This window comes from Aythya marila (genome assembly GCF_965140915.1).
Source record: "Aythya marila genome assembly, chromosome: 29".
Taxonomy (NCBI): Eukaryota; Metazoa; Chordata; class Aves; order Anseriformes; family Anatidae; genus Aythya; species Aythya marila.
In genome coordinates this window covers 74,023-88,583 of record NC_139070.1, presented here as the reverse complement: position 1 = coordinate 88,583, position 14,561 = coordinate 74,023, and the positions used below count along the sequence as shown (strand labels likewise).

General features: G+C 48.5%; 1 protein-coding gene across 2 annotated transcripts; it reads left to right on the top strand.

Moving 5' to 3' along the window:
- Positions 1–52: 52 nt before the first annotated feature.
- On the top strand, positions 53–12,597 carry LOC309888389 (uncharacterized protein). 2 transcript variants are annotated; one of them, XM_082780677.1, is made up of 14 exons: positions 53–392; positions 1,154–1,410; positions 2,187–2,260; positions 2,900–2,970; positions 3,802–3,919; positions 5,118–5,226; positions 5,634–5,792; positions 6,689–6,943; positions 7,130–7,324; positions 8,053–8,206; positions 9,012–9,238; positions 9,803–10,016; positions 10,738–10,903; positions 12,177–12,597. In XM_082780677.1, the coding sequence occupies exons 1-14, from the start codon at positions 95–97 to the stop codon at positions 12,337–12,339; spliced, it is 2,460 nt and encodes an 819-aa protein (XP_082636803.1). In that variant the 5' UTR covers positions 53–94; the 3' UTR covers positions 12,340–12,597. The 2 variants fall into 2 exon arrangements, with proteins under 2 accessions (XP_082636803.1, XP_082636802.1); XM_082780676.1 differs by having other exon boundaries at positions 6,686–6,943.
- Positions 12,598–14,561: the final 1,964 nt, after the last annotated feature.

Sequence of the window (14,561 nt, the reverse complement as noted above, 5' to 3'; positions counted from 1 at the left end):
TGGGCTAGACCTCCTCCACCTGCTTTACTTCACCGCGCATTTTCTTGAGGGGCAAAGGAAGGAGAGAAAATGCCCCAAGTATGTGGGTCTTCTCATGAGCTTTCCCAGCTCCCCCAGCTTACCCCCTGCCGCGTTGGGAGTGGGCAGGGCACAGGGCACCCCGTTGCAAGATGTCACAAGTCCTCACTCTGTTTTCCAACTTAAACATGCTTCCCCTTCTTTTCTTTACCAGCCTCGGGCCGTCACTGTAACAGGACTGGGGACGTTCCATATTAAAAAATGGCTATCTTTTGAAAATGGCCAGGTGTTCACATTTCGGAGACCTGTGTTTTCACTGTCCAAGACTCTTGGACAGATTCGTAACCTGAAACACCGTTGTGTACGTGTTCCTGGTAAGAATACCAATTAAAGTCTTGTTTTCCCGTGTGTACATATATTAAGGGGTTATGTCGATTGCTGTTTAGAAGTGCTGATAGGCAACTCAGATGCCGTCAGAAGGCCCTGAGAGAGAGAAGAGATGGCTGGCGTAGAAACCCATCAATGGCCAGATTTGCTGTAATTTCTGTCAACTGCTGCCATTGCTTTGGCTACTGTGTGCCATGGATGAGACCTGCGCAGCACTAAGAGCTTGGTGCTTCATTTGGGGTGGGTCTTCTCTTTCCAATGACTCCCAGCTTCTCCTGGATAGGAACTTCTGTCGGGCAGCCCTGGGGTAAAGGGCATTGGTACCAAAAGCAGAGACATTTGTTCCTCAGTTTTGAAGGCCACAGGGACTGTCCAGAACTGTCTGGAAGAGTTCTTGTGCTTGCCTGTCTCAGTGCAAGGCAGGTCTCCCCAGACCAGGCGTGCACTGAGCCTGGGCTCTTTGCATGGGAACCAGCCGCATTCCTTTTGCCTCCTCCTCCTGTGTTCCGCAGATGGCTGAGGTCGTTGGGTCCTATCTCTGGGCTGAGGAGTCACAGCTGTGCACTTGGTACATTGATGGAGTGATTTCAATTTCTCTTGAGGGGGAGCATACATCAGCTGCTTTAAGGAGTCGTACAAGGCTTAGACTACAGCAGTTACAGCAGCATGTTTTAGCTGGAAGCTCCTGGCACTTTGTTTGAATCTGTTCAACTGCAGTGCAAGTTGCATTGTTCCTCATTTTTTCCAGATGATATGAAGATAGTGGTGCTGAGCTATGAGAATATGCGCCTGAACGTCCCGTACAGCAAGGAAATAGTGCAGAGCTGTTTGGAGGAGACCTTGCAATACTTCTACCGCATCCTCACAAATAGGGAGGACACGGACTTCACCTTAAAGGATTTTGGCACTCTTGCTATCCGAGGGCAAAGAGTGAAAATGACGTTTTCTGAAGGGTTTTTACACAGTCTCAACAAGTCCACATACGTGGTAGAGAAGCTGATCGCTGTAAGTTTATTGTTTCTGCAGTCCTACTTAGAGAGGGTTTGAAGCCCCATCAAAGGGTGGGGGCACTGAGCCCTGCTGGCAGCTGTGAGCTGCCAGGATGCTGGAGCTAGGCACAGTCCATCGCAGTGAGAGCTTTCTGTTTTCTTTCTTTTATTTTCTGTATGACTGCTGGCAATGCGTGCAGTTGTATCGTCGCTGGGCAAAGGATAGCACTAGAAGGGCCTCGCCATAAATAGGAAAGAAGCCAAAGCAACGGCTAGGCTGTTGATGTTCCCCCCGTTGCGGGCGTGAGGCTGAGGCACAAGGACACCAGGCCCTTTTGGATGCAGGCAGGCTGTTGGTGTAGTTCTCCTGTCCCAGCAGAAAAGGTCTGGTCTCCGTGTTCCTCCACACTGCCAACGCAATCCTCTGACTCCTGTGAAAAACTCTGGGGATAAAGCCAGCTCTGACCCATTTGCGCTGCACTCAGGAATAGCTAAAGCAAGCGACCCCACTGAAAGCAGCAGCCGGAAGCCGAGGCTCATGACGGGCCTTCCCTTGTGTATGCTCCATTGACTTGTTCACAGGCTGAGGCTGTTAACTACGGTCCTTGTGAAAAGGTTGGCAGTGTTCCTCACCCTAGCAGATCATGTGCTGTGCAGTGTGTTTTAACTGGCTGAGGCACTTGTCCAGAAGTTTGCTGAGAGGCAGTGAATTCCTGGAGCTACAGAAAGGCCTCTGTGAATGTTGAGCTCTTTTCCTTGGACTCATGTCAGATGTTTCTGTCCCTGCTGCAGAAAAAGTTGGTCAGACTGGACAAAGAAACTGCCCTCTTCCCAAGCCATTTTGGCCGTGCCCACCTGTTCCCTCAGTAAGTATATTTGTTCCTGCAGCCCTGCTCTGCGCGCACTCGCATGTGCTCAGCTCATGATCGGTAGTGCTCTTTCAAACTACTGTTTTGCAGTTAATTTCATCCTTGCTTTTGCTTAGCTTGGGCTTACGCATCACCCTCAGTTACTGACCGTGTTCTGCATTTTACCATTACTCCAGTCAGAGGCAACTGGTTTGCTCTGCAGACGCATTGAAGCAACTCACCTAATGTTTCATCTGCTTCTTCTCTTTTATGTGGTTAAAACTGCCAAAATATCTAAAAGAAGTAAGATCCTAATGTTTCTGTTGTTTTGAATGCAACATGGACAGGATCTCTTAGCAGGTGGAACAAGGACCAGATCTATGCTTGTCCCCTGCCTGTGATGTTTCCATGTCTTTGGTGAAACTCGTGTCAATCAAAGGAACTCTGAAATGCCTTCTTGTGTCAGGACGACACAGGAGCACTGAGGCAAAATAAAAACCCAAACCTCTGTCTAGCGAGGGGCTGCTGAGCTGTTCCGAGGCCAGCACTGCTCAGTTTGAATGGTTTAGGGCATGTGTTGGACTCTCCACGGATACTTTGACATTAATCTGGCAAAGGAGCCCTTTTCACAGAACGGCGCCTTCTTCCTACTTCCAGGTTTGAGATTAAGGCGGTACCTCGGCTTGCTAGGGAGCGTCTTGCAGAGGAAGAGGTACTTAATGCACAAGGTAACGTTAATGACTGATTGCTGGTGGAGGTTTGTGCCTTTCCCTGTTGTCCTCGCTGGGGGGTGCTTGGGACTCAGGTTACAGTGAGATGCCTGGGATAGCAGAGGCACGCTGTATGCCTCTGTTTACCCTCCTGGTATGTCTCAAGGGACACATTTTGAACAAGATAGTGCTGAAGTATGTTTTTCCCCTGCATTACATGCCAAAGGGTGCCTCTCTTCCATTTTATGGGTTTGTTTGTGCAGGAGGGAGTCAATGTTCGGCAAGTCCACTAGCACTGTGAATAACAAACTCCGTCTTGAGTTGTGGGAGACTGAGGGGCTGGGCATACCGCTTTGAATCACCATGTTGTCATTTGATGAGAAAAATTGTGTCGAGAAGAATGCACAAAGGTTGCCAAGCTGTGCCAAAACTTTGGTTCTCCTCTAAAGCTGGGAACTCCTCATTCTTAATTCCTCATGAATATCACAGATATAACGTGCTTGAGTTGAATGCACCAGGATAGAAAGCCTGTGTAGAAAAAACATTTATGCCGCTCCAAGAAATTGTTGCCCCAAAAGAGATTGTTAGGCACCAAAATGTGTCTCCCTGCAAAACCCCCACTGTTCAGAGGGGATGGACTTGCTGCTGCAGCAGAAAGATCACAGCAAAAGGAGTAATGCAGCACTGTGGGTATTAAAGGTCAGATGGGATCTGGTGTCAGGAAGGGCTTGCAATCTTCTAGAAAACAGGTCTCAGAAGGAATCACAGGGATACCTCAGCTAGCTTATAACATTGCAGAGCAGATCTGTGCCTGATGTGCTGAGAAGTTTTCTCCTTTTGTGTTTACAGCGTCTCTTCTTCATACATTAAAACTTGCGCAAAGGCGACTTTCTCCAAGCACATTGTCCATAGCTGAAGCGAAGGAAGAAGCAGAGGAGGAAACAAAGGCAAAAGAGTCTCCTGGCAGGTGAGATGTAAAGGATTTGTTAGAGTGGCCTTATGCTCTTGTGCTTGTGTGGCATGCTTTATAGGCTCCTACCTCTCAGAAGGTCTCAGTCCAGTGGGCTGCTGCAAGTGCGATCAGCTCTGAAGTCAGAGCTGGTTGCTCAGATTGCTCTGAAGTCAGGTGCTGGTTGCACCTAACTTGATGTCGTCTGCACACTTATTGAGGGTGCACTCAGTCCCCTCATCCAGATCATCGATAAAGATATTGAAGAGAACCGGCCCTAGTACTGAATGACAGAATCATTGAGGTTGGAAGAGACCTCCAAGATCACCGAGTCCATCCTTTGACCTAACACTAACAAGTCTGCCACTAAACTATATCACTAAGCTCTACATCTAAACATCTTTTGAAGACCTCCAGGGATGGTGACTCAACCACTTCCCTGGGCAGCCCACCCCAGTGCCTAACAACCCTTTCAGTAGAGATGTTTGTCCTAATATCCAACAAAACCTCCCCTGGCGTAACTTTAGCCCATTCCCCCTCGTCCCATTGCTGGGCATGTGGGAGTACCCACTCTGTACCCCTCCCTTGCACTGCAGGGATGGAGGAAAACACCACCTGTACTCCCGCTCCATCTACTAACTGCCCCAGTCCCCTGAAAACCCTTTTGATAGCCTCCAGGCTTCTCTCAGCAATTTCATCACTGCCAGCCTGGACTATCAATAGAGGACAGTAATCAGAGGGGCGAGCCAGGTTGGGAAGGTTTCTGGCAATGTCCCTGACCTGGGCCCCAGGGAGGCAGCAGACTTCCCTATGGGTAGGATCTGGCCGACATATAGGGGCCCTCTGATCCCATGAGAAGGGAGTTGTCTACAACGATTACCCTTCTTTCTGTCTTGGTGGAGGCAGTCTTAAGGTGTGGAGTCAACTTCCTTGCCCTAGGCAACCTCCTGGGTGGACTTTCAGACACATCCTCACCCACCAGTCTCTCAAGCTCCAAGGCCTCAAACCTCTTGTGTAAGTGCGCCCGTGTGCACCTTCCAGTGTTGAGATCTTCTTGGTGATTAAATGCTGATCATTATCCCAGCAGCTGCGAGTCATGTGCATGGTTCTTTAGATTTCCACGACCCTGGTCTCTCCGTTTGGAGAGAGGGTGGAGAAAAGAAACCCTTCCTGCACTCAGATTCACCTCCTGACTCCTGCTGGTGTGTATTTTCAGACTGTTCCCTGTATGTCCAGACACAGAAGGAAGGCAGCACAAAGAAACTCCCCACAAGAGGCTTAAATTGCCATTGCTTACTTCTGAAGATCATAGACACACAGGACAGGTATGTAATATGGTCCGAGGTAATTTTTGTGTCTCTTTTGATTGTAGATGATCATGTGGGGGCATCTTAGGAAAAGGATGTACGTGCTAAATACTTAGTTGTTTACTGTGAAAACATCCCTTTACTGGGGGGTAGTAAAGTAGCCCGTTTTGAAAAATAGCTCGTTCGTGAGTTAGTTCATTGGTCATAACAGAATGGCTTTCTGGTTGCATCTGTAAGAACTTGGGAGCAAAAAATTGCTGACAAACCTTCAGGGAAAAATAGAGAAGATGAGGGAGAGAAGAACACTATTAAAAAAAAAAGAAAAAAGAAAAAGGAAAAGACAAGGGAAAAGAAAACAACAACAACAACAAAACACACAAAAACAGATGAATAACTGCTGTTATTGCATTTCTGGGTTCCTCTAGGAAGCACGCTCTGTACTGGGGGTGCAGGTTGGAGGGAAACTGGAGGCATCTGCGGCCAGCAAGGAGAAAGAAGAGACCAGAGAAGCAAAAAGAGTCACATTTCCAAAACTGCTGGAACAGCAAGATGAGGGACAAAGGGATGAGATGTGGATGGGCCAGGTACGGGAAGCCCTGTAAAGCATCCCGCAGGGTAGCATTTTGCTGGCTGGGGGGAAGCTGAGTTGTGAAGGTCTCCAAGTCCCGGCAGTATTGCCACCTCTAGAGAGCAGGGCACGTGGCTGTTGCTTTTATTCCCACTGGCACATTGCCATGAGGAAGGAATTCCTGGTAGAAGCCAAGGGACACCAAGAGCAGTCTAGCAGAGTGAGGGCAGAAGCATACTCTTTGTCCCTTGACAGGAGGACACCTTTTCCCTGCCCTGGAACTTAAGTCCAGTGGCTTGAGGCAGCTCCCGATGCAGCATGCTGCAGGAGAGCTCCAGGAGCAGCTGTTACTTCTGGTCTCTTCAGTTAACATGAAGAGCACTAAGACCATTTTTCATGAGCGTAACAGCTGATGTTTTGTTCCAGCTGCTCTTTCAGGGCAGGGAGCCAACACCTTGATAAGAGGCAGGACACGCTGTTCTGTGACTGCCTGATGGCTATTTCTCAGTGCTGTTGTACACCTGGGATTGGTGGCAGGCCCAGACACCCTTGCCATCTATAGCTCAGAAAAGCCTCAGCGCAGGAAGTCCCCTCCAAAGCCATTATAGCGATGCGATCTCAACACTAGATTTTGTAAGAAGCTCATCTGCAGTTAAAGTACTAACATAAGCAGCGAGCATATGACTGATGGTTTGACTAATGTCAAGCCAGAAGTGGTTTTGGAGCAGGGTTTCAAACTACACCATGGGAGAAAACTGTATCCAATGCTTGTCTTTAAACGGAAAGCAAATAGGTTTGCTCCACGCTCCACATGTCGCATTCGTTTTTGCTCCCTGTGTGGCAAGACCAGACTCTCCCTGTTTGAAACCAGCTCAGGACACCAGCTTCTGTCATTTGTCTGTTTTTCAGCAGCGACAGGAAGAAGAAGATAGCCTCAGCTCCCCAGAGATCACCTGTAATACAAAAGATGATCTACAAAAGCTGGAGGCTTGGATTCAGGAGAGGAAGCAACTCCGGTCTCAGCTGCAAAGCTTTGGAGATGTTGAAAAATGGCTGAGTCATAAACCTACCTTTACCAAACTGGAAGAAAGAGTCAGGAAACGAATAATGGCAGCTAAAGTAGACCAGAGGGCTAGAAGCAAGTCAGTCGAGACCGACAGGCCAGACGTAAGTATACCTTGTGTTGTGCCACTCTTGGGATTACTGTACTTCATCTCTTGTGGCCGTGCCACGGCCTCAGCATCTGCTTGTAAGTCGGCAGCGCGACGCTGCTTTATCCCAGCCACTTTGCATCTGCTGGCACAGTGATTCTGGATAACGGTGATTTGAGGGTATTTTCTAATTCCTTTTCAGTGTTCACCACCACCAAGGAGCCAGACCCGGAAGAAGGGTAGCCTTCCCCTTATTTGTGCACCATACCCTGAAGCTCTTATTGCACTGCATAACCTCCTACACCAACAGAAGTTGACAATGGTAGACATCTTCAGAAAGGCTGGAATGGAACAGAGAAAGATCATGAGAGCAGACTTCATTAAAGTCATCAAGGAGGTATGTAGGGAAGAGAAAAGTAAGGAACTGCTGCAACTTTGCCTTGTTTTGCTGCATGCCAACCCGGAGAAGTGGAAAAACTCCAACTTCCCTTGTGTTACTCTCAGAGGATGGCTCCCACAGCCTGTGAAATGTTGAAGGGAAGAGGGAAGGGAAGGCTGCAGAGATGCGAGCTGTCACCCAGACTGAGTCCCAGGAGGGAGTGAAACTCATTGCCTCATAGTCTCTAAAGACAGTCAGCGCTCAGTAACATGGCCTGAACTGGCATCAAGTTTCTTCGTGTTGATACTTGGTCTTTCCTTGGCCAGTTTCATGTGTCTGCCCGCTGCACTGCCTTTTAGTACCTGTTGGCACAGCAGAGCTCATGCTGAGCCTCACTTTCCACAGGCTGCAACGGTACAGAACTGTCAAGAGCATGTCCAGGTCTGTTAGGGTTTAGCAGTTCAGGTGTTTTCTGATATTCTGTTCCAAGCCAAATTAGCTTCTTGACGCCCAGATGGCTGAGAAGTTTGGCACATTGAAAGCTGAGAGCTCAGCAGAGGACAGCAAAAGACCAGTAAATTTTTCAGTGCTTGGTAAACTCATGTAAAGCTTAAAGCTCAACAGGTTGCCTCTGTGCCTTTTCTGAAAAAGCATTTAAAACAACAGCAAAGCTCATCTCCCCCCTACTCTGGGCCAAGCCTTGTTTTTTTATTGATCACACTGTTGCTTCCTGTTTTGGCTGCCAGACAAAAGTTCCCATCAGTGACAAGGAACTGGAGGATGTGGTCATCTTCTTGACTTCTTCAAAGCGGAGGAATTATATAAGCAGTGAAGATCTGATTGAATGTCAAAAGCAGTGGCAGGAAATGAGGAAAGGACAGCCCAAAGAGACCAGCGAAGGTGAGAGGAGAACCCTGGGCTGGGAATCTATATCCTTGCAGATGCCCTAAAAGTACACAGGTGGCATTAGGGAATGCCAAAGTAGATCCAGAATATGGCTCCTTGCGACTATTGTCCTGCAACGCGGTTGCTGAAAAGAGACCTCTGGGGAGAAGCTAAAGAATCCAGGGGAAGTGCAATACTCAGCCCATCTGTGGAAGACAGCTTATCCGATCTTTTAGGTTTGACTCAGAATCTGAACCCTGAGGTTTAACCTCCTGTACTGGATTTTATTGGTTAGCGTTGATCATCCGGCTGATCAGAAGCAGACCCTTTCTCCAGCTGTTGAGGGCAGCTGGACAATGCAGATTCAAAGGTCCTACTCTTTAAAACCTAGCCCAAACCTGAAGGCTTGCCATGGTACCTGTGTCATTTTTATCTGAAGGTAATGGCAACATTCTTCTCACATCTTGGAGAGAAGAGGCATTTTGCTGCTGCGTTGTTGTACTAATTGTTTTGTAGACTAAACGTGTATTGCGAGCATGAAACAGAATGGGGCAAAGCGGAGATGGGAGTCGTCTGTAATATGTGTGTCTGGATTGAAAGCGAAAGGATGCTTCCATTCAAAGATCGTCATCTGTTGGGTGCTCCAGACTGCACAAAATGCCAAAGCTTTTTGCCTTATAAACATTGATCAGCCTTGTTTTTTTTGTTTTTTTTTTTTTGTTTTTTTTAATTATTTTTTTTATTTATTTTTTTTATTTCTGCTACTGTCTAACAGGGTTTCTCTGAGCTTTTCATTTGTTTGCTTTTTAAACTGCTGTAGATGCACAGCCTCGGGTCCGGAGAAACGCTTGCAAAGCTGCCACTTCTCCACCTTCTGCTGGGGACAAAGCTGTGGGGATGAAGCCTTGCTCTCCCACGGAGCCCAAAGAAAAGCTAATACTCTTGGAAGTGCCCCCAGTCAACACTGAGCCAGGCCGGCGACATTTACACTGGGATGAAATGGAAGAGATTGGAAAGCGCTCAAGAGAGAGCAGACGGCTGGAGAAGGTAGTGTGGCGGGAAAAAAGGCGCACCTCTACGTGCTCGCGAATGTGGGGTGGGCAGCAAAGGAGAAGGTTGGAGATTGTTCTGGATATTACCTTCTCAGTAGTCCCTTGACCACATCGTGCCTCACAGCTGAGATGCTACAAGCTGTCTCAAACAACTGGTTTGTCTTCTGAACACTCTGGTGATGTAAACACTCTTTTCTGGGTAACTGAAGTGGCAAGAAATGGAAGTTGAAGCAATGTTCAGGTGTGGGGATGGAGTCATCTGAGCTCTAGTGAACCTGACACAATCAGAAAAGAGATGGTGGCTGGGAGACTTTTTTCAGCTGGGGCACCTATGTCCAGTATGCTGCTCTTGTGCTTGGTGCTCTAGGGAGCGTCTGCCTGTGGGCCTGGCACTGGAAGGGAATGGCACTCCCAGATAAGCGCTTGGTCCCATTACAGGGTGCTGAGTCCCATCTACACGCACTTCTGAGATGGATCCGTGCCTGTAGTTTCTCCAAAGGGAATGCAGCAACTCCAGGGCCTCACTGAAAGCTAACTGGGACCATTGCTTTACTTGCAGATCAAAGACAGCCCAATAGAATGGAAAGAAAAGTGTCGGCTGGTGAGATCTGGGGATGCACCCGTCGATGAACACTGCCTGCCATCAACTATAGAGGGTGACATGGGAGCACTGGTTGACCACTATCGCAGAAATGCCGTTGTGAACTATCTGAATTGCTCCAAGCAGTGCAAGGAGCGTAACATCTGTCTCACCGACAAAGCGCTGCAAAGAGGTAAAGCAAAGAGCAAGGAATGTACTAATGTGAACGTACTAAGCCTGACATGCTCCTGCCTCTTCCCAAGACCCAGAAGCACGATGCATGTTCAGGGTGGGGCACTGCTGATGGAGAATGTTTGCAGCCCTTGGAGGGCCACGGCAGATGCTGCTGATTAGGATCAGCAATACCATCAGCAGGGCCAGAGCAGGGCTGAGATAGCAAAGAGTGCTACGGAGCAGCCAGGGCCACGTCCCCCTGGACTGGTAGCCAGGGTCAGACACGAGTGCAGTTAATGAGGCAAGTTCATGGTGATGGGGCAGGTGCAAGGTCAGGCAAAGGTCATGGTCAGACCATGGTCAGGTTCAGCAGGTCCATGGCCAGGCACAGCTGTGTCAGAGCTGTGTCAGCTGGACACTGCTACACCTGCAACGCGAGCGAAGGGCTGAGCTGAAATGGGGCTCCTGAGCCCAGGGCAGGGCATGTGGGAAGAGGCCCCATGTGAAGTTGGCCAGGGCCATCATGTCCTCTCAGCACTTGCTGGGCCATCACGTCTTCCTCCTTTCCAGAGCGGGGCCATCTTTTCTGTCCCCTCCCGGTCAGTATCACTGACCAAACCCAGAGGTGACCTGGATCGGCAGGGGGACAGGCTTGGGGCAACAGGAGAACAGAGTTTTCTTGGCTATTCAGCATTGGCTGTCCATACACCATTGCTTTTCTCTGTGCGCTTTGTCAACAGGCCTGCTGCACCCAGGAGACAAGATCATCAAAGAAGGAGAAGACGTGAGGAAGATCAGGCAGCCTGGAGGATACTACAGCACAGGACATGCTGACGCCACATCTCCTCTGAGCATGTCCAGGTCAAAAAGTGCATCAGGAAAACAGGCCAAGGAGGCAGAAAACAGGTTGGTTCAAAGAGGGCTTATGATCAGTCCCTTCCTGCTGCCCTGCTGTGCATCAGCTCCCACTGCATCAGAGGCGGTACTGAGGTATCAAAGTGGAACGTTAGGGTGCTGCAAGGTAGCAGCAAGCGATAGCAGAGGAAGAGAGATCTCTTCTCAGCTACACGGCCACTGCTGTGTTTTTGCTGACTTGCGGGGTTGCAGTGGTGCTGGCGAACAGCTTCTCTGTACTCCAAACTGCAGAGATGACAGAACTTCTCACCTAAGACGGTCCTCGTCAGGCCAACCCAACGCTTCTTGGAAATCCTCTCAGAGAATGTTTTTTCTTGCGTAAGAAAGGCAATCCCAAAGACTCCAGCTTTGGATGACTGGAGAAGCTCTCCAGTCGGGGGCAGAAGCAGCCTGCTACAGCAGCGTGCAGCCAGCAGCCAGCTGCTCCTAGTAGGGCGGTGCTTCGTTCCCTCCCATTGCACCTCAGTTCCTCTGTTGCTCTAGAACACTGACCCTTCAGAGCGTTACTAACCGTTGCAGGAGAAAAGTCAGATGCAGGTGGCAGATCTGTTTTACTGAGCAACGTTCTTTGCATCTCAACATTTATCTGTAGGATCCGGAGATGCAAGTTTTCTAGACATAGACACAATGTCAGCCCTGAGAACAGAGGCAGTTTGCCCTAATTTTTCTTGCATCTCAGGTGACCCACAAAAGCTTTTCTTCCAAAACGAGTCCAAGTTCTTTTGCTGTCCTTGTCCCTGCTGTCTTCGGACTCGTACTGTCCAAGGAGTTCATGAGTGTCCAAAGGTCTTTCCTGACCCATGAAACTGGGATGTCCACTACCAGCTTGGTCATAGCACTTGCAGCACCTTCTTTAGTCAAAGTGATTCCCAAATCCGACTGAATAGAAAGACTCAGCCTCACAGCTGAGCTCATGGAAGAAAGGCAGTCCTAAAGAATCCAGCTTTGGAAGACTGGAGAAGCTTTTGAGGAGAAGAAACACTTTGCAAAATAGAGCACAGTCTTCCTAGTTCATCTCAGAGAGTTTATGTACTACAGTGATAGGCAACACATCAGTTCTCAAGACAGCTTCACAAGCTGGCATTTCCAATGTCAGTCATGTAGAAGAAGGACAGGCAGGGGGTTCCAGAAGTCCTAGCAGCTGGTTCTTGTCAGGCTCGCATTTGCCATTACTAGTAATATCAGTGAAGTTGCCTAGAATTTTATTTCCATAAAACGTGCTACTCTCTCTGACTGTTTTTTTTTTTTCTTTATTTTTCTTTAGGCGTCTTGAGAAGAATAAGAATCAAAAGTCAAGCGACAATAACTTCTGGCCAGGCCATCTCCTGGACAAGATGCGCCTGTACTTTCCAGATAAGGAGCCTGACAGGGCACACGCCTTGTTTAGCTATGTTCACCCAACCAGGCCTGCCTACCGTGGCATCTAAAACCCTGGCTACAGGTAGTTCATCAGAGCCAGGATACTTGGCCTCTAGAGACACTCCATTTGAGAAAACTCATTTCACCTGAAGTTCTTCTCCTAGCGGCATGAGATGTGTGCACAGCTTTGTGACTCATCAGGTCAGCTCATGGGATCTGGGCCAACTTCATGGAGAATATCATCAGCTCTCCTGAGTTGCAAGGGGTTTGATCATCAAGTCTAACAGCTGGCTTCCCACAGGACTACCTAAAAATTAAACCATATATCTGACAGTGTTGTCCAAAAGCTTCTTGAACTCTGGCTTGGTTGCTGACATGACTGGATCTTGTGGTTAACGCAGGAGGTATCTCAACACCATACGGCCATTCGTTTACTCCCCCATACGCACCCGTGTTGTTTAGCATACTTGAGTTGCATCCCTGTGCCCAGTGGTGTGCTCTTGTGACCCCTGGAGAGCTCACAACACTCCCAGTGCACTCTAGCATCTGCTGGATTTTCCAGGTAGACCTCTAGAATGCTCTTAGAGGTTACTAGGTGTGTAGTGGTTGTACTTGGGTGGGTGACCAAGCTCCACCACAACTGGTCTCTCACTCCCCCTCCTCAAAGAGAAAGAGGGAGAAATATGATAAAAATGGCTGAGATAAGGACAGGGAGATCGATTAATAATTACTGTGATAGGCAAAACAGACTCAGCATAGGGAGGTAGTAAGATATATTGCCTAATACTAACAAGCTAGAGAAGTGAGAAAGGAAAAGAAACCAAAAATGCCTTCTCCCCTTCTGCCCTCTTCCACTTCCTCCCCCTGAGCAGCACAGGGGATCGGGGGTTTGGGGGTTATGGTCAGTCTATAGCACTTGGTCTCTGCTGCTCCTTCATGGTCACTCTCATCCCCTGCACTGTGAGGTCCCTCCCACGGGATGCAGTCCTTCCTGAACTGATCTTACGTGGGCTTCCCACAGGCAGCAGCTCTTCAAGAACTGGTTCAGATATGGGTCTGTACCACAGGATCCATCCCTCAGGAGCAAACTTCTCCAACCTGGGACCCCCCTGGGCAGCAGCTCCTGACAGGTCACCTGCTCCTCTCCATGGGCTACAGGTCTGGCCTGGGATCTGCTCTGGCAGGGGTCTTCCACAGGCTACAGCCTCTGTTGGTGCAGGTCCACCTGCTCCACTGTGGTCTTCTCCACGGGCTGCAGCATGGAACCCTGCTCCACCATGGTACTCCATGGACTGCAGGTGGACAGCCTGTTTCACCATGGTCCTGACCACAGGTAGCAGGGGACTTCTGCTCTGGCACCTGGAGCACCTCTACCCCTCCTTCTTCACTGACCTTGGTGCCTGCAATGCTGTTCCTCACTCCTCTCACTCTCCCAGCTGCTGTGTGGCGCAGCATTTTTTTCCCTGTCATAAATATGCTTTCACAGAGGGGCAAAACAACATCAATTACTGGCTCAGCTCTGGTCAGCAGTGGGGCCCTTACCAAACATGGGGCAGCTTCTAGATCCTACTCACAGAAGCCACCCCTATTGCCCCCTGCTACCAAAACCTTGCCACATAAACCCACTACATGTACAGTAAAATACCAGACCCTGGAAAGGATAAACATCACGTCAGGGAACACATACAGTAAGTAATGTGCTATATAACTCAGTTTGGAGAACAGGCACAGCAGACCTGAGATCAAAGCAATCAACGTTGTGACTATCAACTATTAAGCAGATCTAATATACCAATTTTGTTTTAACACACACTGGTTAGGTCTGTCGTTATCTCAACCCTTCGTGCCCCATGTTGGGCATTAAAAAAGACTGTTGTGGCTTAACCCAGCTGGCAGCTAAGCACCACATAGCCCTTCGCTCACCCTCCCCCCTCCCTCTCTGGGATGGGGGAGAGAATTAGAAAGAAATGAAAGCCTGTGGGTTGAGATAAGACAGTTTATTAGGACAGAAACAAAAGGAAAATTAATAATAATAATAATAATACTGTTATAAATGAAGTCTCAACTCAATCTGAATTTAGTAATATTTATAAAAGGCAAGTAAACAGTACTGAGTGCACAGGGAGTCTATGCTCTACCAACACGCACACACAAACATCAAACCTTCTAAATATATAGAACATTGCTTTTACATACTAAACCCGAGTACGCCTATACATATGTACAATCAGAAAAGGTAACAAACAATCCTTTAAGTCTATTAATATCAATGTCCATGACTGGGGGAGCA